This window comes from Taeniopygia guttata, chromosome 15 (genome assembly GCF_048771995.1).
Source record: "Taeniopygia guttata chromosome 15, bTaeGut7.mat, whole genome shotgun sequence".
Lineage (NCBI taxonomy): Eukaryota > Metazoa > Chordata > Aves > Passeriformes > Estrildidae > Taeniopygia > Taeniopygia guttata.
In genome coordinates this window covers 339799-362260 of record NC_133040.1, presented here as the reverse complement: position 1 = coordinate 362260, position 22462 = coordinate 339799, and the positions used below count along the sequence as shown (strand labels likewise).

The 22462-nt window shown below is 58.7% G+C and overlaps 1 protein-coding gene and 1 long non-coding RNA gene across 2 annotated transcripts in view; one reads left to right on the top strand and one right to left on the bottom strand.

Annotated features, from left to right (window-relative positions):
• Positions 1 to 1775: 1775 nt before the first annotated feature.
• SCARF2 (scavenger receptor class F member 2) lies at positions 1776 to 21894 on the top strand. Its single transcript, XM_030285417.4, is given in 12 exon segments — positions 1776 to 1997; positions 2000 to 2163; positions 7308 to 7366; positions 8845 to 8946; positions 9799 to 10318; positions 10416 to 10634; positions 11018 to 11146; positions 13486 to 13589; positions 13663 to 13780; positions 15184 to 15305; positions 19437 to 19589; positions 19900 to 21894. Coding segments are annotated over 12 exon segments (3102 nt in total). The 5' UTR covers positions 1776 to 1790; the 3' UTR covers positions 21105 to 21894.
• LOC115497326 (uncharacterized) overlaps positions 3975 to 22462 on the bottom strand; it is a 28348-nt gene continuing 9860 nt past the window's right edge. Inside the window, exons 3-4 of the long non-coding RNA XR_012058354.1 lie at positions 8820 to 8866; positions 3975 to 6244 (exon numbers count right to left, since the gene is read on the bottom strand). This is a non-coding gene — a long non-coding RNA (uncharacterized lncRNA). The remainder of the gene's footprint in view (positions 6245 to 8819; positions 8867 to 22462) is intronic.

Below are 22462 nucleotides of genomic sequence, written 5' to 3'. Positions count from 1 at the left end.
CAGGGGTGGCACCCCCACCAAACTCACATTTCTGCCTGACTTTGGAGCTGACCCTCCCCTCCCACTTTCCTCAGCAGAAAGGGATGCCGAGTCATCCCATGGAAGCAATTTGTGACTCTATGGTCTTCACATTCCTGTGCCTGTGAGCAGAACAGGGCAGCGGGGACAGGGATGCGGAGGCAGGGGGAGATGGGCAAGGGATGCCACTCCCTGGTGCTGCTGCCAAACACATGGAATGAGCAAGGGAAAAGAAGAGGTGGGAGAGGCGCTGCTACCCTAGGGTCACATTCCCACTTGGTAAGGCCACCAGAGACTTTCTGTTGGGAGTCACCTGTCTGAGCAGGAGAGAAGCCTTCATGTGCATCAGTATTGCTAATACTGAAGATGAAGAGAACCCACAAAATGCCTTCACTCTCTGCTTGGTGCTCAGAACTCCCTGATCCTCTCCAGAAGGATGCTGCCCAACTCATGCCTACAGGGAGGGAGGCTCCCCATCCGCAGGAGATCCCCGGATGTGTGTGGCGCTCAGAGGCAGCTCTTTGGGAGATGCACTGTCTGTACACCTTCCCCAGCTCTGTGCAAGCCATCAGCATTCAGGAGACACGTGCAGCTGTCCAGCTGCATTTGCACTACCTTAAGGGAGATGGCCAGAATGTCTTCATCCACATTTCCCCCATACTGTTTTCAGGTGTCCTGGGAGCTCAAAGAACCTTGAGGCATCTCTTGCAAGTGACCATTAAGCTGAAAATCCAGCTGGCACAGGATGGTGGCCAAGAAAGCCCTGGCCCATTCAGTGCTGCTGCACTGTCAGACTGAGGAGGTTTATTGACTGCCCCACCGTGACAGAGGTGTGGGACTTGTGCAGGTGTCTGGGTGTCCCCCCTGATTCCCAGCTGTGTCCTTACAGTGGGTTAATCAGGGGCTGCTCTGAAGCCTTTCTGTCACTGTACAGGGTCCTTGGCTCTGCTGCTGCTGCAGGCACCATTTGGCTCCCACGAGTCCTACATGGCTCCCAACAGACTGGTCCAGGCTGCCAGACATATAGAGATGCCAGATCACTGGCATCTGGCACCTCCTGGACGTGCAGGACAGCTGGACACTGGGGCTGTCGGACACCTGAGACTACCAGACCTTTGGGGAAGCTGGATCCTGGGGCTGTCTCCAGCATCTGGAGCTGCTGGATCCCTGGCTTAGGTGGATGCTGGGGCTCTCGGGCTCCTGAAGGCCCCCAGACTGCCAGGACAGACTGACCCTCAGGTCTTTGGGCACCCAGGACTGTGGGACCCCAGGAGCTACTGGAATCACAAGTCAGACAGATCTCAGGGCTGTTGTGCATCTCAAGCTGCCAGATCCCAGATACAGCCAGAGCCTGGAACTGCCAGACCTCCGGGACAGCCAAAACCCGGAGCTCACCCTGCACTGTCAAACCCCTGGAGCTGCTGGATCCCGGGATAGCCAGACCCCGGGGACCATCAGACTGCTGGGGACTCCCGGTGCTCTGAGGCTTCCAGACCGCCGTGACAGCCGATCCCCGGTGCTATCGGTGCGCGGTTCCAGCGGCTCCACACCCCGAGCCCCTGGACTCCCAGGACTCCCGGGAGCTGCTGGACCCCCGGGCTGCGCTGGCAGCCAGCACTCCGCATCCTCCCCTTCCCCCTCGGGGACCCTCCCCGATTTCGGCAGCGTCGCCCACCCGGTGGAGCCTCTCGGGGCCGTCGGGGCGGCGCTGCCCGGGGCCGGGGCGGCGGCGGCAGCGGCCCCCGGAGCCTGGCCCGCCGTCAGGGGAACCAATGCGGAATTTCCTGGCTGGCGGCGGAGCCCCTCCCGCCGCTGCAGAGAGGGGCGCGGGGGAGGCGGCGGCGGAGCGATCGCAGCGCGGCTTCCGCCCGCCGAGCGGCAGCGGAGCCCGGCGGGGCCCGGGGCGGGCGGGGAGCGGCGGCGGCGGCGGAGCCGGGGCGGGGGCGCAGCGCCGGCCCTGGGTGGGTCGTGCCGGGGCCGGCCGGGGCCCGTCGCTCCGCCGCTGATGGCGGCCCGCGGAGAGCGGCCGCCCCGCCGCGCCCGGGCCGGGGCCGCGCTGCTGCCGCTGCTGCTGCTGCCGGTGCTGAGCCGCGGAGCCGCCCAGGAGCTGAGCCCCCGCGGCAGGAACGTCTGCAGGGCCGGCGGGTAGGAGCGGGGCCGGGCAGGTGTGCGGGGCGGGACAGACCCCCGGGCCGTGCCGGGGCCGCGGGCCGGGCCGGGCTCGCCGGGCCATCCCCCATCCCGGGCGGCCGCGGCGCTGGGCGCCTTCCAAGACAAAGTCCGTCCTGTGCGCGGCTGAGGCGGGGGGAGCCGGCGGCGGGGAGAGCCTGAGGAGCTGAGCCCGAGCGGGGCCAGGGACGTGGAGGCTGGTCCCGATCCCCGGCGGGCTCTGGGGAACCGGCCTTGGATGTCTGCGGAGCCAGTCCTGGATGCCCGGGGCCGGTTCTTTTGTAGGGAGCTGGGTTTGGGTGGCTCTGGGGATGGAGTCCTGAAAGGGACGGCGTGCAATCCTCCATCCCTGGGGCAGGATCTGCGCTGGGGAGCCTGGCCGGGGTGTCTCCGGGGATCGGGTTGCCCTGCTGACCCTGGGCTGGTGGGATACAGGATGCTCTGGCTATCATGCTGGGGATTGCGGAGTTGGCAGCCCCAGGACCCTCGTGCTTGGCTTCAGAAAGTGGGTTCTGGCACTGCCTAGCTGTCCTGGAGGTCATATCCTGCCTACCTAGCTGGGTGCAGGGTCTCAGGAGGTGGCACTGACTCCTCCCGGCTCCCAGTGTTCTCTGTATCCTGCAGGTCCCTTTGCAGAGCATCACCTCGGCCGAGCTTCTCTGCAGCGCTCAGGTTCGGTCTGCCCAGGCTTTTGGGCCAGGCTGGCCCCAGCAAGAGGGGAGAGAGCCCAGAGCCGCTGGATCCCCTGCGCTTGATGGGGGGGCAGGCCATAAATGCACCTTTACATCTCGCCTGTGAGGTTAGACGAGTCCACAAGGAAAACATGTGCTTCGAGCGAGAGGGGCCGCATAATGGCTCCATTCAGCAGGCCCACAGGGCGCTGGTGCCCCCTCCTCAAATTACAGGCGGAGTTTCCTAAGGAGGCATTTCATGAGCCAGAGCGGCCGCAGCTCCCACCGGAGCTGTTCCCTGACAGCAGGGAGCCGTCCCTCCTCGCTGCCCGTCATCTGCACAGCAAAGCTGCCACCTCACCTTGGGGTGGCAGAGGGAACTTGAGCAGTGTCCCCAGCCTGTTCCTTGTGTGCTGCCCCTCGTGCTGGGGCTGAGGTATCTGGCTTCTCCCCGTCGTCCCCACTGGATGACGGTGGGGGATGTCCACAGGGCTCGGACTCCCTCGCTGTGCCACCCGTGGGTGCCATGGGCTATGCAAGAGGCATTGGCTGTTGAGTGGGTTGGTTGTGTCCATCCTCTGGCAGGACTGGTGCCTCAGGGCAGTCTAGGAGCTGGGGATGGTGGGGCAGGGACAGTCCCTAGGAAGCTCAGATGATGTTTGCATCATTTTCTATCCCTCACCCTTCTGCAAACCCTTCTTCCCTCTCCACCCACTCGCTTGGCACCCACCCCCATCACTGCTGTGTACAATGGACATGGAGGACATCCCATATGTTACCATCCAAACCCACCCCAGTGGCCCCAAGGCCCTGGTGCTGCAGATCCTGGCGCCAGGGGCAGTGGGACTGGAGGTGGCCTTGGGAGGAGGTCCCTATCTCCTCCACCCAAGGCTGCTGGAGCTTGCTGGACCCTTACCTCTGCAAAGCCCATCCAGACATCCTGTGGAGATGCCACCATAGGTTTCAGAGGGTTCAGAAGGATTGTGTGACTTCTTAAGACCTGGCTCCCAAGTAGAAATTCAAGGAATAATTTAGGGCAGAAGAAAAGGGCACATCTGGGGCTCTTTGGGGTTTGTGTTCTAAATTCAACTTGTCCTTAAATTTGAAGTTCTTTTATATTTGGTTTCCCACTGGTATAACCGAAGGTGCCAGTGGTGACAGCCTGGGCACTGCTTTGACTCTGTCCTGCTCTTATGCTAACACTCTCTTTTCCAATCTCTGGTCTTCAATTTTATTTCTCTGCCTGAAAGGTTTCTATTTATGCCCATGACTCTATTCCTGCCTGGCCTGGGGATATCTGTGTGTCTGTCTGCACCCTGAGGCTGGGGTCAGGGAGCTGCATCTGGCATCAGCTGAGGAGTGCCAGTGCCTGGGACCTAGCTGTCCCAGGAACACTGTGCCAGCTGGGTGGCACCAAGTGATGGGTGACCCAGAGGAAGATTAGCACTGGGGTTATGCTTGGAAGGAGCAGCAAGGCAGGAATGGAGAAGCACTGAGAAAGGGGTCAGTGTCAGTGCTTCTCTGAGCACCAGGAGTATGCTGGGTGTGCACAGGGCTCCTTTGCAGCTCCATCCACTGGGCTGAGCTGGGTGGTCTTACATGGTAGCACATGCAGCAGCTCCCAGCTGAGCCCCAGAGTCTTATTCCTGCTTCCCCGGGTATGAGCTTGCTCCTTATTGTTCAGGGCTGGCTGTGCTGGTCTGACTGAGGAGTCATCCCTCCTGCCTCAGAGGCCTCTCTGTAGCCATTGGCAAAGTGATTTCCAGGAACAGCGTAGGATAGTAATCCACAAGAAAAATAGTCTACCTCTGTGAAAAGCCTGGGATCATTAGCCAAGATCCCAGTGATGCTCAGCACGAGCAGGACGTGGCTGTGGGTCAGCAGCAAGGACTTGTCATGGAGGACTTGTCCCTGCAGGTGACAGCTTCAGCTCTGCACACAGCCCACTCCTTTTCCTTCACATCAGCTGAGGTCTCAAGCCCTGGCTCAGAGGCAGCTTTTCATTTCATTTTTTTTTTTTTTTTCCCCCACCATTTATAGTGCTTTGAAGGAAAGAAAGTATTTGCAGAGTGGATGTTTGCAGTGCCATGTCCATGTGGGTCAGGAGCGAGCTTTTAAATACATCTCTCAGTTATCCTTTTCCAGTGGTCAGGGGATACATGGACCAAGCCCTTTGTCAAGGAGCTGAGGCCATGAAACCCCTTTTAGTCCCTGACCCTGATGAGCGTTGGTGACCTGCAAGCAGCACTGACCCTCTGTGGGCTGGCTGTGCTGGGACCAGTCCGTGTACCCCACTGGGAGCAGGTGTTTTCCAGTGTTACATCCTGCCTACCTCTCCTTGCCCCAGGACCAAGTTAATTTGTTGTCAAAGCTGCTGATAAACGAGATGGGTACTGAGCAGGGTGTGGGAGGCCATTAGCAGGCACCGGGAAGGAGAGATTAGCTATCAGGGAATAGATAAGCTCAAATCCTGTGGGGTGGTGGGCTGGCTCCCAGCTGGGCTGGTTGTGGTGCCGCTCACCTCCTCCAGCGCATGGCAGTTTTTCCCTCCTGCCACCACATCCCAGTAACTTCCAGCTCCCCACCATCAGCTCATCACAACGGACACTTTTTGGCACATTTCCTGTGATGCCCGTTTTGGTGGCCAGGCTGGGCTGTTGGAGGCAGGTGTCCCAGGTGGAAGAGTTTCCTCTTACAAACCTGGGATGGTTTCATTCTGAAAGCCACCAAATTGAATTTCTAAAGGCCGGACTGGTGAAAGCAACCCCAGATGCAACAGTGAGGCTTTGGCCATGCTGTGGGAGGGCAAGAACACCATGGACCCTTCTCCACCTCTGCCTGAGTATCCCAGCACAGCTGGCAAAGCTTTTGGGGGGGCACAGCCTGAAGCCTCTTGCAAAGAAGGACCTTGTCTCCAGCCTGCCCAGTTCTCAGGGAGGTGATTTGGTGGTCGGCCCCCCTTTGCCATTAACTCCTCGCATGCTCTGCAGGAGCAGAGCCCCCCATTGAGCCCTAGGGTCCCTGTGGGGGGTGTTTGTGCCGCTGCCATCGCAGCATCTTGGGGCTGCTTCCACAGGCTGCAGAGATGGAGCTATTTTGGGCTCCGGCTGCAAGGCATTTTTTCCAGGCCTTGAATAATTTTTGTGGTTCTTTTCTGCCTCCTTTCCAACTTCTCACTGTTGGCCACGACAGGGGTACACGGTGCTCCTGGCTGGGCCAGGGGTGCTGCCCTGTGGGCCGGGGACAGCTGTGGCTCCAGGAGCCCACTCTGGCCGCGGCGCCGCTGGCAGCTCCCGCCCCGATGGATGAGGCGGTCTGGCAGCCAGACGTGGTCCTGTGACTGCTCTGGGTTTCAAGCGAATACTTCCTCGCTGTCTCCTCCTCTTCTGCATTTGTTACATATAAAGAGGAAAAGGGGAAAAAAAAAGAAAAAGCCAGATGCATTCCAGGCTGCACCGCCAGACCAGCCCGGGTGAAGTTTTCCTTGACTGCAGCATCCGCCTGGGCTGTCTGTGGCCCTCCAACATAGTTCCCTCGCCTGTGGGACCAGGCGGTGTGGGTCACCCCAGGGATGAGTGGGGGGCTCCAGGGATGAGAAGGGATTTCTGTGGGGTCATGGGGAATGTACTCCCCACCCCTAATTTCAGCATCATGAGCCCCCAGACATTTGCCTGAGGGGAGTTCTTTGACCAAGTCTGGGTGGGATATCCCCACGTGTCACTCCCAGCAGAGAGCTGAGCATCCCTGGGTGAGCCTCTGAGTAGGTCTGAGCCCCCATCCTGATCAAGCTTGTGCCAAAAATGTCCTGTCTGATGATCCTGTGCCTGGTAGTCCCTGGAGGTGGTGACTCTCCAGGACTCTCAAGACCTCAGGGACACATTCCAGCTGCCTGCAGTTGGCCTCCTCCTGCTTCTATGTAGGGACATTCCCTGGGAGCTGGCTGTGTTCCAGCTATTCCAGCCAGGTGCTTCCAACCTGCCTTTGGGGCTCCACCCCAGGCCACAAAGCACTAAGCCTGCAATTCAAACCATGTTTTCCCCTGGGACATTTAGAACCTTCCCTTTTTTCCCAGCTCTTTTTTTTTTTTTTTTTTTTGGGGGGGGGAGGGACGGGGAGGCTGCAGTCCTTTGGATTTTTTTTTTTTGTGGAGGTTGCAAACATGACTTTTGCTTTTTCATCACTCCTTATTGATAGGAAGAAACTGGTCCTGTTCTTACTCCTGGCATCACCTTAATGGCTGGTGGGGCATCCATGGGATCCTCCAGCAGATCCATGAACTCTCTGTATGCTGGAGGAGGAGCTAAGAGCTCTCCTTCCCCTTTGGAGGTGCAGAAATCCCCAGCAGGACCTCTCACCACCATGGCTTCAATGCTCCTGGTGGGTTTTTGGGAAGTTACAGGACTATCCGAAGGTTGTAACCATTTGTGATGCTTGTTTTAATTCCTGCAGCTCCTCAGTCCTCGTGTGCTGCCTGGGATGGAGGCAACAAGGGAGCGAGTGTTTAATAGGTAAACACCAGCATTTTGCTTCATTGGGCTCTGCCCATCCTTCACTGAGCCTCACCACCCAAATGTGTCCTGTGGCTGGGAGCCCCTGTCCTGGGGACCTGCCTCGCTGCAGTGCCCAGGCCAGCACCATGTGGATGGAATGGGTGCTCAGCCCCAGTGTCAGGGCTCACAGAGCTGTGGGGGTTTCTTTCCTTACCCGCCAGTTCTGGGTCTGAGGACTTGGGGATGCTGCTCGGGGTCCTAAGGTACAGTGAAGTGTCCCCGAGGGTGAAGGTGCAGCTGCAGGGATGGGACTGAGATTCCCCACAGATGCTGCAGCAACGTGGGAACCTGAGCCAGAGCCAGCAGTGAAGCCAAAGCTGCCCAGACCAGGCATGTGGTCTCTCATGGCCTCACTGGGAAGAGGCTGCCGAGGCTGCCAAAGACTGCTGCGCTTAGACTGGGGCTGTAAAAGGTGTCATAGCTCTTTACTGGGGACCACAGTGAGCCCAGCATGGATGATCAGCATGAAACCCTGGGAACATTGTCCCTGCATTGTCACCACAGTGAAGACAGCTTCTTTGGGGCTCCCCCAGTCTCAGCTGGCTACAGGGCTCGTCACACCCCAGGAGAATTGGAGGTGGCACTTTGCAGCTGGGACCAAAGCCCACATAACCAACTAACCCACTGTGCATGAGCCCTGTAACCACTCGCTGCATGTGCTGGCAAAGGGATGGGGCCTCTTTGGAAGGGAGAAGGACAGGATCTGGCAGGACAATGGGGGGAGGATGGTCCCACAGCGAGCTGTTCCCATCCCCTACCTCCAAACCTGCTCTAATCTTTAGACTCACTGCTCCTAACCTGTGCAATCTGTCTATTTTAGGGGTTTCTATAATATCCATCAACATAGGTCTAACAACTCCCAGGTAAGGTGGCTGGGATGGGTGGTTGTCTCTTCCTGTCCCAGTGCCTAAGAAAGCTTGTCCAGGGTGGTGTGGGATCTGCAAGTGCTGCCTGCATCACGTCCTGTGCTTGCCTGGCTCCAGGCATCAGTGTCAGCATGAGGTCCCCTCAGCAGGAGAGGGGCTGGTGGCCTCTGGGGGCAGGTGGCCACATGGGAGAGGCAGTGCCCACAACCCCTCTACTCCATGTCCCCTTCTCCCCTCTAGCAATGCGGAGGTGAGCAGGGACAGCACCACTGGGTGCAGCCTCTGGCAGGGACATGGCTTGGCTGGGTGGCAGGAGGCTGGTGGCCAGGTTGGGTGGCATCCTATGTGGGTGGCAGAGATGGAGCAGAGCTGGGTGGCAGGAGGCTGATGGAATTTTTCTGGAAAGGGGCCCATCCAGCCCAGGCATCTGCTTGTCAGGATGGTCACAGTGCCACAGCTCAGGAGCACTCAGAGGGTCACTGCACAGCCCTTTTTCTGCTCTGGGGGGGCCTGGGGAGCTTTAGGGAGCAAGCACTGGTACTCACGCCTGCTGTCTGTCCATCTGTCCAGCCGTGTGCGAGGGGAACTTCACCTGCAAGGAGAACGAGGTTTGTGTCAGGCCCGGCGAGTGCCGCTGCCGCCATGGCTACTTCGGTGCCAACTGCGACACCAGTGAGTACCGGCGGTGCCTCTGTGTCCTGGGGGGTACAGGGCTGCACCCGCCTCGTCCTAGGCTGACTTTGCAGAACAGATCATTAGGGATTGAACTGGGAATGCTCCAGCTCTGCCCTTGCCTGTCCCCTGCCTCTGCTTCCCAGGGCATTGTCCCCTTGCCAGGGGAGGGGAGGGGAGGGGAGGGGAGGGGAGGGGAGGGGAGGGGAGGGGAGGGGAGGGGAGGGGAGGGGAGGGGAGGGGAGGGGAGGGGAGGGGAGGGGAGGGGAGGGGAGGGGAGGGGAGGGGAGGGGAGGGGAGGGGAGGGGAGGGGAGGGGAGGGGAGGGGAGGGGAGGGGAGGGGAGGGGAGGGGAGGGAGGGGAGAGGAGAGGAGAGGAGAGGAGAGGAGAGGAGAGGAGAGGAGAGGAGAGGAGAGGAGAGGAGAGGAGAGGAGAGGAGAGGAGAGGAGAGGAGAGGAGAGGAGAGGAGAGGAGAGGAGAGGAGAGGAGAGGAGAGGAGAGGAGAGGAGAGGAGAGGAGAGGAGAGGAGAGGAGAGGAGAGGAGAGGAGAGGAGAGGAGAGGAGAGGAGAGGAGAGGAGAGGAGAGGAGAGGAGAGGAGAGGAGAGGAGAGGAGAGGAGAGGAGAGGAGAGGAGAGGAGAGGAGAGGAGAGGAGAGGAGAGGAGAGGAGAGGAGAGGAGAGGAGAGGAGAGGAGAGGAGAGGAGAGGAGAGGAGAGGAGAGGAGAGGAGAGGAGAGGAGAGGAGAGGAGAGGAGAGGAGAGGAGAGGAGCTGTTGGGACTGGGGGTCTCCATTGGTGTTTGGTGTGGGCTTGTCCCTTTGGGCAGTGGTGAGGTTGATGGCTCTCCCCACAGAGTGTCCCCGGCAGTTCTGGGGTCCCGACTGCAAGGAAATGTGCACCTGCCATCCCAATGGGCAGTGCGAGGATGTGACAGGCCAGTGCACCTGCAACCTCAACCGCTGGGGCCCCAAGTGCGAGAACATCTGCCTCTGCAAGCACGGCAAGTGCGACCAGAAGACAGGCAAATGCACCTGCGAGCCCAACTGGTGGGGCCCACAGTGCTCCAGCTCCTGCTACTGCAGCCACAACTCCCAGTGTGACCAGCAGACAGGCAACTGCCTGTGCCAGCCCGGCTGGTGGGGCCGTGGCTGCAACAACCAGTGCTCCTGCAACAACTCTCCCTGCGAGCAGTTCACGGGGCGCTGCCAGTGCCGGGAGAGGACCTTCGGGCCTCGCTGTGACCGCTACTGCCAGTGCTACAAGGGCAAGTGCAACCAGGTGGACGGGACCTGCACCTGTGAGCCGGGCTACCGGGGCAAGTACTGCCGCGAGCCGTGCCCGGCCGGCTTCTATGGCCAGGGCTGCAGGAGGCGGTGAGTGGCCATCCCTGCTGGGTCTGACCCAGCACCGGTGGGAGGTGGCAGCAGAAGGATTTGGGGTGTGCTGGGTGATGGGGTCCCCTTGTTGCAGGTGTGGGCAGTGCAAGAGCCTGCAGCCATGCACCGTGGCCGATGGGCGCTGCCTGACGTGTGAGGCGGGCTGGAACGGCACCAAGTGTGACCAGCCCTGCTCACCCGGCTTCTACGGAGAGGGCTGCGAGAAGCTCTGTCCCCCCTGCAAGGATGGCCACACCTGCAATCACATCAATGGCAAATGCTCCCACTGCAACCCGGGATGGATTGGAGACCGGTGAGTGCGGCTGGGTGCAGTATTGGGTTCCAGGACAGCAGCGCCCAGCTTCCCTGATTCTCCCAGGGAACAGGGTCACTGAAGGGGTTTGCAGCCCTGGAATTGATCCTGGGTACAAGAGTTTGCAGAGGAGCACCCCAGCTTGAGAGCTGAGCCCCACTGCAAGCATCCAGGGTTCGAGGGGCATAGGGCAGGGGTCTCACAGATTCCCTCCGGTTCCATGGCCGTGTCAGTGGGCTCAGCCCATCCCTGTACTCCCCTCCTGGCATCAGAAGCCACAAGCCACCAAGCTGATATTCAGCACCATCTCCGTGCATGTGGAGGGATGCTGGAGGTCCCCAAGTGCCATGGGTGCTCCAGCCACTTGCCCTCATCCCTCCCAGGTGTGAAACCAAGTGCCGGAATGGGACATATGGAGAGAACTGCGCCTTCGTCTGCAATGACTGCGTCAATGGCCAGTGCCACTTCGAGACTGGGCAGTGCCTCTGCCACCCTGGCTCCCATGGCCCATAGTAAGTGAGGCACTGGTGAGCGTGCCTGGGGGCACCTCATGGCTACAGGTGATGCTCAGACACCTCCTGCCCCCTTGTGTCCTATGCTGTTGCCGTCTGAGAGGTTTCCTGCAGTGGAACCACTCGTGTGATAGTTCGGATGATTTGGTGAGCAGAGGGGGAAGGACAAGCTCACAGAGCAGCAAAGGGTGTTGTGCTTTAGAAAAGGCCTGTTTGGGAATAACAAATCAACAAAACGTGGTGGTTTGGTGGGGGTTTTTAAGTCCAGGGTGGATTTTCTATCCAATACCAGAGAGGAAACCACATCACAGAATAACAAGCCTCACAGGCATGGCATCCTTGGGGGGCTCCCGCTTAAAGCTCTGCTCCTGGCTAGGGTCTTCCTCAGGCCTCCTCCTTCCCCCACTCCAGGGGCACAAGGGCCATCGAGGGTCTGCTCACATCCCTGGGTAGCTTTTCCCAGCGTGGCACTGAAATGTTGTTTGAAAATATGAGGAAAGCATTTTCCACCCAGCTGGGACAGGCAGACAGCCATCCCAGGTCTTGCTGCGTGGTGCTTGGGTTTTCCTAGCAATTAACAGAGGGTGACAGCAAGGACGGGGATTTAGAGCTGGCATCTTGCCCATGCTGGCATTTCACTCAGGGCATAAAAACAGGGACCATTTGCATTTTGGGAGGTGGAATTGTGGGGCTTTGCCAACCACTTGTGGTGCTGGAACACTGGCACCAGTTTAGGATGCCCAGCCTGGGCATCATGGCCACCTTTGCCTCTCACCTAGGCAGAGGAGAGAGGGTCTGAATGCTCCTCAGGGGGGGTGTGGTGATGCTTTTGGCACAGTGCCAGAGGGCAGAGTGTGGATTAACCTGTTCTGAGACCCTGGCACAGCACTGGGAAGGTGGGGATGTGGGATGCTCAGGATACAGCCTTGGTGCTGTAACCTTGAGCTGAGCTGTGCCAGTGGTGCAGTCAGGCAGGCTTGGAAATGTTCTGGGTGCTCAGGCAAATCCCTGTGACTATATCCAAACCAATGTTTTTGTCAGCAGGGTACAGTTTTGCTAAAAAGGGGATTTCTGCAGTAAAAGCACAAGCAACATCTTTGCCATAAAGCATGTCCTCTCAGCTCTGTGTCAGGAGGAAACTAAAGGAGCAGCTGACAAAATATTTATGGGTGCACAAAGTGCTTTCCAGAAGTGTCAGGACTCTCCTGACCTCCTCTGTCACCCTCCTCTTCTCCCAAAAACTCAGTCTGGGGCAGAACTGTGGGGCCAAGTGGTGGAGTGAGAGGTTTGGCTGTTGTAGGGGATTATCCTTGCTCCTGTTCTGCTTCTTTAGCTGCCCTGGTGCAGCACAGCGGATGCAGAAGCTCAGCACCCATCCTGGCAGCCACATGATGGGCGCGTGACAGGCACACAGCAGGCACAAGGCTTGGCCAAGGTGGCACTTTGCAAGTTGTTAGAGTGTGAAATGGGCTGAGCCGCCTCGGGGCACAGTACCCAGGGCTGGGGACAGCTGTGTCCCCAGGGGAGTGGGTTTGGTCTGGGGCCCACTGGCTCCTTCCAGCTGCAGCTGGCTCTTTCCAGCTGGGATGCAGCTGGCAGAGGGTTTGGTGCCCAGCAACGCTGCCAACATCTCCCAGCTCCAGCTGGGTCCTGCTCTGCGATGCCTGGCCCATGGCTGGGGAAGCAGGTTGGGATGGATCCACTGACACCATGTTTTCCATGCTCAAGCCCTTGAGACTTGTGGATTGGTGCCCATTTATGTGTGTCCCCATCATCTCTGTGACACCATCAGGAAGCCATTTTACCAGGAGCGGAGATTTGGCACCAGGCATAACCAAACTGGAAAGGTCTTAGGGCTGCTCTGTTGTTTTTCCTTCTTGGAGGCAAAAACAAAAAAGTCAGTCTGGGCACTTTCCCAGCTTGTGGCCACTGTGGCTCGGCCTGGCTTGGTGGGGGTGGGGCTTGGGGTGCCACAGCCACATCACCACTGAGCTGAGCTGGAATCCCTGCGTGTGACATCAGGGTGTCTGTAGATGTGACTGCTGGGTTAATGGCCTTTCCTAATTACTGTGTCTAATGGTGAAGTGACATGAAGTAATGGTGTCTGAGATCCAGCTGGGCCGAATCCTTTGAGTGGTGGACAAAGTCACCGCGTGGGTGACGGGCTCCTGATCCCTGTGGATGAAGGGTTCCCCCAGGGTGTGGAGGAGCTGTGTCAGAGCAAGCTGGAGGAGTGCTCCCTGCAGCATGGAGGGTTTGGGAGAAGGTGGCAGCCAGGCAGGAGCACTGTCGTTCCTGGGGTGGGGGATGCACTACTCTCATCCAGCCCTTCACTCCAGCTGTAACCTGACGTGCCCCCCTGGACGCTACGGAGCCAACTGTGCCGAGGTCTGCGGCTGCCATGACGGTGCCTGCGACCCCCTGACGGGCGCCTGCCACATGGGTGAGTGCCAGGCACCGGGGCTGGGCTCTGGCACGGGGCTGGGCCCGGGCTGAGCCGCGGGTCTGCCTTGCAGAGGCCAACCAGAGGATGGGGGTGATCGGGGCCGGGGCCCTGCTGGCGCTGCTGCTCATCCTCCTGCTCTCCCTGCTCTGCTGCTGCTGCGTCTGCCGCAAGAAGGACGATGCCGGCGGGTGAGTGCTGGGGCCAGGAGGGATCTCCCCAGGCTGGGAATGCAGAAGATCAGTGGGTTCTGGGACTGACAGGGGGGATGCAGAGACCGTGCTGGGGCAGCAGCTGTGCAGGGAAACTGAGGCAGAACTGTGCTGCCCATGTGACACCATGAGAGTACGAGGCTCTGAGCAGTCCTGCTGCATCATCGGGCCTGATGGAGGTACTCAGGGAGAGCCCTTCCAGGGGAGCACCTTCCTGCTCTCCCTGATTTTGTTTCTCTTTTGTGAGCCATAATTTCACAGAGACCTGCCAAGTCCCCTCCAGTCACTAGGGTCTGGAGCTGATCTGCAAAGGGGGCCCTGAAATACAGCAAGGGCTACACGACACAGCCAAAATCCTCAGAACAAATCCCTGGGCAAAGGAATGAGGCCTGGGGGACAGAGGGGATTCTGACTGTCCCACATGGGGATGGATGATCAGAGCTGGGCGGGTGTGTTCCTGCAGCAAGGTCAGGATGCTGACAGCATTTTAGAAGCACCAGGTCAACATCCTACCATGATAATTGGAGTGGGGACAGACACAAAGCATGGGGAAAGGTTTGTGCTGCTCAGCAAGGGATGAGAGGACTGTTGGAGCTCCTCCAGATGTAGAGAAAACCCCCTCGTGCCACCAGCCACTGCACAGGAATTTTCCAGAAGCCTCCTCTTGCAGCCCTGTGAGGTCAATCACAGCCAGGCACAGCTGGCTTGGAGAGCCTGCAGGCTGCAGGTAATAATCCTGTAGATAAAGCACAAACCCATCAGATGAGGAATGGCCCAGGGAGAGGGGGAATGGCTCCAGACAGTTTCCTCTCTCCCCGGGTGCCCAGACCACAGTGTCCCCAGACTGCTGGGTGACCCATGGAGCTGTCACAGCACAGTCCCTTGCAGGGGGTGGTGGACATGGCACAGGTTCCCTTGAGTCAACTCACAAAGCCACTCACTCCTGTGGCTGTGGAAAATTGCTTGAAAATGTGGCCCCAGGAGGCTTCAAAACCATAGAGCAAATAAAGAGAAGCCACATGTTTGGCTTTGGGTTGGGATGATTTTTTTTTTTAAAGATTTGGGGTCTTGACCAGGCACTGCAGGTATTTTGGGGCTGCACTGCCAATGGCCGTGGTTGGATCCAACCTTCCCAACATTTCCTGCCACTGCTGTACATCCTGGTGTGGTGCAAGGTGGTTCCTGGGGCTGGCAGCAGCCTCTGTGGATCCTCAACTCCTTCAGCCTGGGCACACCCCTGCTTTTCATCCACCCCATTATCACTCCAAACCCCTTTGCACTGCAGCACCGCTGAGCTGCTGCCTCTCTCTGTTGCCCACGAAGGCTGTCCCCACCACAGGAGGGGAGCAGTGCCTCTGATAGTGCCATTGCATTTTCTGCAGCTCCAGCCAGGACCCAGCAGCAGCCAAGAAGCCTCCAAGACGTTTGTGTGGGCGGTTCAGTCGGATTGGGATGAAGCTCCCACGCATTCCCCTTCGCCGCCAGAAGCTGCCCAAGGTCATGGGTAAGGCGCTGGGGTTTGGGGAGGGTGCAGAGAGCCAGGTTTTACTCCTGTCAGGGTAGTGTGTGTGGCTCAGAGCACCCTTTGCAGCCCCAAAGCAGGGCTGTGAGCATGGCAGGGCAGTGACAGGAGCACACAGATCACTGGGAGCATTTCAATGGTTGGTGTGCGCTGCCTGGCTCACAGGAGCTCAGCCCTTTCTGTCTGCAGCTTCTAGATCTCCAAGTACATTTTGCTTTGTGAGGATGCAAAGGTTGTACCTTGTTCTGGAGCTCTGCTGAGTAGTTTTGGGTTTATTCTTCTGAGGTTCCCCTGGAGAGGAATGGTCCTGTCACTCAGCAAGATGCCTTGTTAGTGCTTTTGGTCCTGAAGTAACCCCAGAAGCCAGAGCATCTGGGCAGATGCCCTCCCTCCTGCCATGTGCAGCAGAGAGGATGGAGGGGCAGAGATTTGGGTTGTGTTTCCCACTCAGACCAGACACAGAACTGGCTTGTAGGGAGCTGCTCATACCTGGAAAAGCCCCTGGCCTGGTATTGTCAGGGCTATTGGGGACCTCCTGCATCCAGCAGCTGGGGAATGCTGTCCCTTGTACTCTCTGAACTCTCCATGCAACTCTTCCCAGCGTGGGGAGCTGGGGATCTGCTGCAACCCCGTTGACTAAACTTTGTGTGAAGGCAGCAATCCCCACCATCTGCTGGGATGCACGTCAGCCCCAGCCCTCTTCCTGAGCCCAGCACCTCACTGGGCATGCCATGCTGGTGGAGCCCCCAGAGCAGCCACATCCTGGCACACGGTGGCTCAGCAGGAGGCTAAGTCCCTCATCCCAGGCAGGACACAGAGGGGACCCTCATCCCTGCACACCACGCACTACCTTCGGCATCCAAGCTGGGAGGATAACCCCTCGCCATGTGGGGCACAGCAAAGCCCTACCTGGAGCAGGGTGTGCTGGGGCCCAAGAAACATTCCTGCTGCAAGGATAACAGAAGATCATACAGGCTGTGTTTGTGTAAGGGGCCAGAGAAGGGCTTGGGGAGGACAGAGGGAGCCTGTGTGCAGTGAGGGCAAGGGGGGGCTGCCTGCGGGCAGCTGGCAGCAGTCCAGCTGCTCTGTGTACACAGGGCAGCAGTGGCCCCAGGAAAGGCTGAGGGTGCCCAGGATGGTGTCAGGCCCCAGGAGGGCTGGGGCTGTTCCTGGAGTCTGTCACAGAGCTGAGTTGGCATCTCCCTTGGTCAGGGCTTGCCTTCTCTGGCAGAGTAGAGCCCGTGTAGGCTCCAATAGCTCCCAGTCCCACTGACACGTGGTCTGGCAGTGCCTCCAGCCCCCACTGCATCTGGGGGCCCCAGGGTGACAGTGCCCTGTTGGGGTGCCTATAGTAGCCGCCTTCCTGATGCCCAGTGACCAGGGTGCCACGTCACGACCGCACCTGGTGCTGTGGAAGCCACACCAGGCACTGTCCACCTGCAGAGGCCATTGGCTCCCCATGCTGGTCCTGCCCCAGCAGGGGGTCCCAGAGTTGCTGAAGTTCCCCATCCCAAGGGTCAAGTCAGTGCTGGAGGTGCTCAGGACCTTGTGGGGATGTCACAGTAAAACTGGTGCTGGCTGATGCCCGGGCCGTGGTCATTCTGGATCTGTCCACACTCCTGGCCATGTGTTTGCTGCCACCAGGTTGGGTTTTCTCTTCTGGCCTCAAACACCAGTGAACACAAGCCTACTCATGGTAGAACATTCCCAGGTGGGACTGCAGGTCTTGAAGCCCCACTAAAGCTCATCAGGTGCCTGGAGCCTCAGGTTCCTCCCGCAAAAGCTGCTCCCCAGCCTTGGCACCAGTTCTGGATCCACAGCATCTCCCCAGAGATTGCACCCGAGATGGCAGCCTGCAGGGCCACACCCTGGGCTCACACCAACAGCCATAAGGCCAGTGTGTGGGATTTGCTCATGTCACCCTAAAGACGCCAGGGCTAACCTGAGCTCGGCACCCCACCACGTTTCCTCCTCAAGCAGAAAAACTCAACCAGCCCCAAGGGTGATGCCGATCATGGGGAGCTGGGGATGCGTGGGAGGGGGTGGCCAGGAGGACTCTGAGATCCCTCTCTCATGGTTCTTCTGCTGCTCTTTTCTGCCTCATCCCAGTCTTGAGACCAGCTGGCCACTCTGCAGGCAGGACTGGGGTTGTTATTCTGATGCTGTGGCTCCGGGAGATTTTGGGGAGCAGTGACAGGTAGGGATATGTGGGAAGCATCCACATTTCTCTCAGCCCCAACAGCCAGGGAAGAAAAATCCCTGACAACCATGCTGGAGCCCCCAAGCCTCCCAAAGCTTCCAGGTGCACTACATATCCTTATTTTCTAATCTGGCTGTGTCCTGGGTCTCACTGGAGTCCCAGAGTCACCTTGTGGCCATGAGTCCCAGCCGCTCGTCATGCCTCCTCTCAGGAAGCATCTCCCTTCATCTGCTTCCAGACGGCTGCTTTTAATTTTCTCTTTTTGGTTTTTATTACAAGGAAAGCCATGTTGGAGCTGCCACTTCACCCTCTCTGGGCCATTTGCTCTTTAAATATCTCTGCTTGGGTTTTTTTTTCTCCTTGCTCCAAGAAGCCAAATTATGCAAGGGTGAGTGTGTAGCACTGCTGTCATTTTAACAGCCCTACATGTCTGAAGCCAGATTCCCTAATAAAGGATAAACATTCCAGTGGGCATCCCAATTACACTAAACATTATTTTATTGAAAATCAGGGATGTGCTGCAAGATTCAAACAGTCCAGGCAGGCAATTGCACCGTGACTGGGATGCAGTTGGGCTGTTCAGTCAAAAGTTAAAAATACGTGAAAATACCAACATACAGCTGTGACCCTCTCTGTTCATGGGGTTTTCATAGAATCACAGAATATCCTGAGCTGGGAGGGACCCACAGGGATCATCAGTGCAGCTCCTGGCCCTGCACAGACATCCCAACACTCCCACCCTGTGCCTGAGAGCTCTGGCAGCCTTGGGGCCATGCCCATTCCCTGGGGAGCCTGGGCAATGCCCAGCAGCCTCTGGGACCATCCTTTTGCAGCTCATCATCCAAAGCAAGGCTTTGCCCTGCTTTGGAGGCAGCTTGTCACTGTCCCAGGGGACAAAAGCCAGTGGAAGGTGATGGGGACCAGTGCATCTACTCCTGTATGGCTCTCTGGGAGGATTGGTCCCTCCTCCCAGCTGGGTGCTGCCTCAATTCTGTGGCTACCTGTGGAGGCTGCTGAAGCTGCGGGCACCTGGGGAAGCCCCTCAGGATGTGCTGGGACATGAGTTTATGCAGAAAAAAGCCTTAAAAATTATCAAGATGGGAAAAAAAAAGGCACTACAGCATAGACAACTCTTAACTGCTCATCTTTATTTTGTTTTATTAATACCATTTTTCCTCTGGTGGTTTCTCTCTTTGACTTGGTTTCTCTGTGGGTGGCCCCTTGGCAGAGGGGCAGTTCCAGGGCGTGGAGAGAGGGATACTCCTACTCAGCTTCAGGAGGGAAGAAGCTGGCAAAGGGATTGAAAAATGGCAGAATAGGGAAAATGTACATCCCCCTCCTGCAGGCTTCCTTTGATCATCCTGCATCCATGTGCAAAAGCACATGGAAAAGGAAATGCAGGCAGTGATGCTGAAGTGGGAATTAGTGGAATTAAAGCCAGCAGCTAATTTTCTCCCAGGAAGGGGACAGTCACAGTGCCAGGACTCTCTTTGCCAGGTGGCTGTGCCAGGTTGCACAGATCATAGGTGACCACCAAGACACTCCCCAAGTCCTCATGGGACCCAGGGTTTGGGTGGCTTGTCCCTCCACCACGTGCACCCTCAGTTTGGGTAGCTGGAGCCGGAGATAGATGGAAGCATGAGGCTTGAACAGACTCTGCTGCCCACAGCCCAAGCATGGGGGATACTGGTCATCACCACTGGTGGTTGATGGCTTTTGTGGCCACTTGACTGAGTGATCTGGTGCGACTGTGCAGCAAGAAGTGTCCCCATGCCTTGGATGCTGTCGCTGTCCCTGACACCCAGCAGGAAGCTGGGCAGAGGGAGCTGTGCAGCCTCCCACCCTCCTGGCTGGCAGTGGGGAGGGGGGCGTTCGGCAGAACAGGCACTGACGACAGTTCCTCACCCTCACAGTGGCCCACCATGACCTGGAAAACACCCTGAACTGCAGCTTCATCGAGCCACCCTCTGTGGTGGAGCAGCCATCCCCATCCTGGTCATCCCGTGGCTCCTTCTCCTCCTTTGACACCACGGACGAGGGGCCTGTGTACTGTGTCCCCCATGAAGGTGAGCAGGGTGTATACCCAGGGGACTTCGGGGACAATTCCAGGGGCCTGCTCTATGGAGAGGTGTCGTTCTTGCATGGTGGGGACTGTGTAACCCTGGTTCCTGGTGCCCCAGAAAGGAGTGCAACTTCCAGTCATGCCTCCCATACAGTTTCAGAGCTCCCTCCTCCAGCATTTGCTGCTCCAGGGTTAAGAGCCAGGAGATCTCTGACTGGGAGCCTAACTGGTAGGACACTGTTCTGCAGGAGCATCTCATACTTCCCCTCCTCAAGGCACATCCCACCTGACACTGCTGTGCTCTCTTCCCACAGAGAGCATGGGTGACAGCAGGGACAGAGGGACACCTGCCAGCCCCGGGGACAAGCTGGTGGCCCCAGTCAGTGGGGAGGATGCAGGAGAATACACATTCCTGAAGGAGACGGGCTCTGTCAGAGCCTTCCCGACCGACAGCAGTGAGACCCCCCTGCTCAAGTCCTCGGACAGCGAACGCTCCTCCTGCGGCTCGGGGTCGGCCGGTGCCGCGCTCTACGCCAGGGTTGCCCGCCTCTCCAAGCAGTCCAAGGAGGAGGAGGATGCCACTGCGGAGCCCCACAGCCCTGAGAAGCCGCCATCCCCAGAAAGGACCAAGCCCCGTCCTCCAGACCCAGCCACGAAGCCCAAAGTCTCCTGGATCCACGGCAGGTACAACTCCGGCCAGTCCAACTCGCTGCCGGCAGCCAGCCAGTCCCCAGAGCAGGCGGCCGCCCGGTCCGGCAGCCCCGAGCAAGGCCAGAGCTTGGCCAAGAGGAAGAGGAGTCCGAGTGAGACATCAGCCAATGTGCACGGCAGAGCGGAGGAGAAGGGCGGCGCCCGCAGAAAGGAGAAAGCACAGAAGCAACCAAAGGAACCCAGCATCACCGAGGGCAAATCCAGCCTTTGTGGGGAGCCGCAGTCACCCTCCAAACCCAAGCAGAGGAGCAAAGCCGGCTCGGAGCCAATGGAGACCATCAATGGGGTGGTGCAGAACACCTTCCGAAAGATAGGTGCCTTCCAGCTGGAGCGGCGGGCCGGGGACACCAGGGATGCTCCTTGTAGCCCCGGCACCAGCAAGCCCCGCTCCGAGCCACTGCATCCCCAGCTGGCCTCCGAGCTGGCCGCCCAGCTGAAGGAAAAGACTCAGAGCCTCAACAAGGGGGACGGAGGCATCCGGGCGAACGGGGTTGGTGCCCAGCGAGAGAAGCCCACCCCTCCACAGAAAGTCAAGCGCTCGGCGGCCGCCGGCGGCCAGAAGACCAGCAAACCCTTGCTGCCCACCTCTCCCCATCTGCAAAAACTGATCCCTGCGGCGGCCGAGACGGCAGCCGGGGAGCCCAAATGGATGGAGAAGCCAAGTGCTGGCAGCGGCCAGGATCAGACTCTCCCCACTGAGCAGACAGCCAAGAAAACCCCCATTAAGAAGCCTCCCAGGAAGAAGAGCCGGGAAGCGAGCCTGGAGCCACCCAGGGCAGCTGCTGTGCCTGCTCAGGCAGTGCAGTGACCAGGAACCAGGCACTGGCCCCGCACCGGCCGCATACTGGGAAGAAGGACATTTGCCAGCACAACCAGCGAATATGGGAGGCTGGACTGGGCTGGGGGCACTGGAAGAGCCTTGATCCTCCCTTTATCCCCCTACACCTCACTCATCCCCCTTCCTGCCTTAGTCCCCCCCTGCCCTACCAGTCCCTTCATCTGTGCCCTCCTCCTGCTCTTTGCCCAGGTCTCAGCTCACCCTCCCTCTCCGCGCAGGGCGGGACTGCAAGGATCCGGCCCAGCCGCTACCCCGGGGGGCTCTGTGTGTGGCAAATCCCCCCCCCTTTTTTTTTGTAGCAGTATTATCAACCGCATAAGCAGCGCTTGTTGTACTAGACGTGTCCACGGTATATTCTGCAGTAACGAGCCACTCGCTTCCTGGGCTCCACTCTGGTCTGTCGGGGTCGTGGAGCACGGGACAGGGAAGGAGCTGCTGCTGCTCAGTGCCCTGGGCAGTGCCAGAGATGTGCCTCACAGCCATCGCTGGCAGCAGCTCCCCTTCCCCGGCACCCTCCAGGCACAGCTCTCCACTGCCGGTGCATGCCGCAGTGGGGTCGAGCTGGTTTCGACCGATGCCACCTTCCCTCCCCTCCGCCCCAGCGCTGCTCCTGGCCAGGAGGAAGCACTATTTATGGATGGAAGTGGACGCCCTTCGGGTTCCTGCATCCCATCCAATGGAGTTGGAGGGATTAGTTTGGTATGAGAGAGCCTGGCACCTCTGCAGAGTGCTTTCCTAATAAAAATGTATTTCTTCCGTAGCTGGGTGCCATCTATCCCTGCCTTCCTCTGGGCAGGCAACATGCCCAGCCTTGCTTGAGTGCTACCTGGTCCTGTAGTGGGGTGCAGTGCGGAGATGGATGACCTTGCAGCAGTACAGGCAGGTGGTAACAAGCAGCAGACAGGGTGGAAGGCAGGTCCCCACTAGGGCCACTGCTACATGCTCACCTGGCATCAGAGATGAGCCCTGAGGACAAGATAAGGAGCTTCTCTTCCCACAGTATCCAGCATTGTCCCAGTGGCTTACTGGTCCCATGGTCAGACACTCCTCACTGTAGCCTGGGTCAGACCTTGAGGTTCAAGAGAGCTCTGGCTACGGAGCAAAGAGAGCCCACCCCTGGGTGCTCAGGGTGCTGGGACACAAATGTAGGGGGGCATGGGTGTAACCTCCTGCCCAGGGGCTGCTAGCCCTGCCAGCATTTGGGGTCTTCACACAGCCTCAGGCAGCATGCTGCCAGAGGACAACGCTAGGACAAGCCCAGGGGCAGCCCAGAAGCTGAGGCTTCTCCTACACAGCTTCTGCCCAAGGTTCCTAAGCAGGACTCTCCC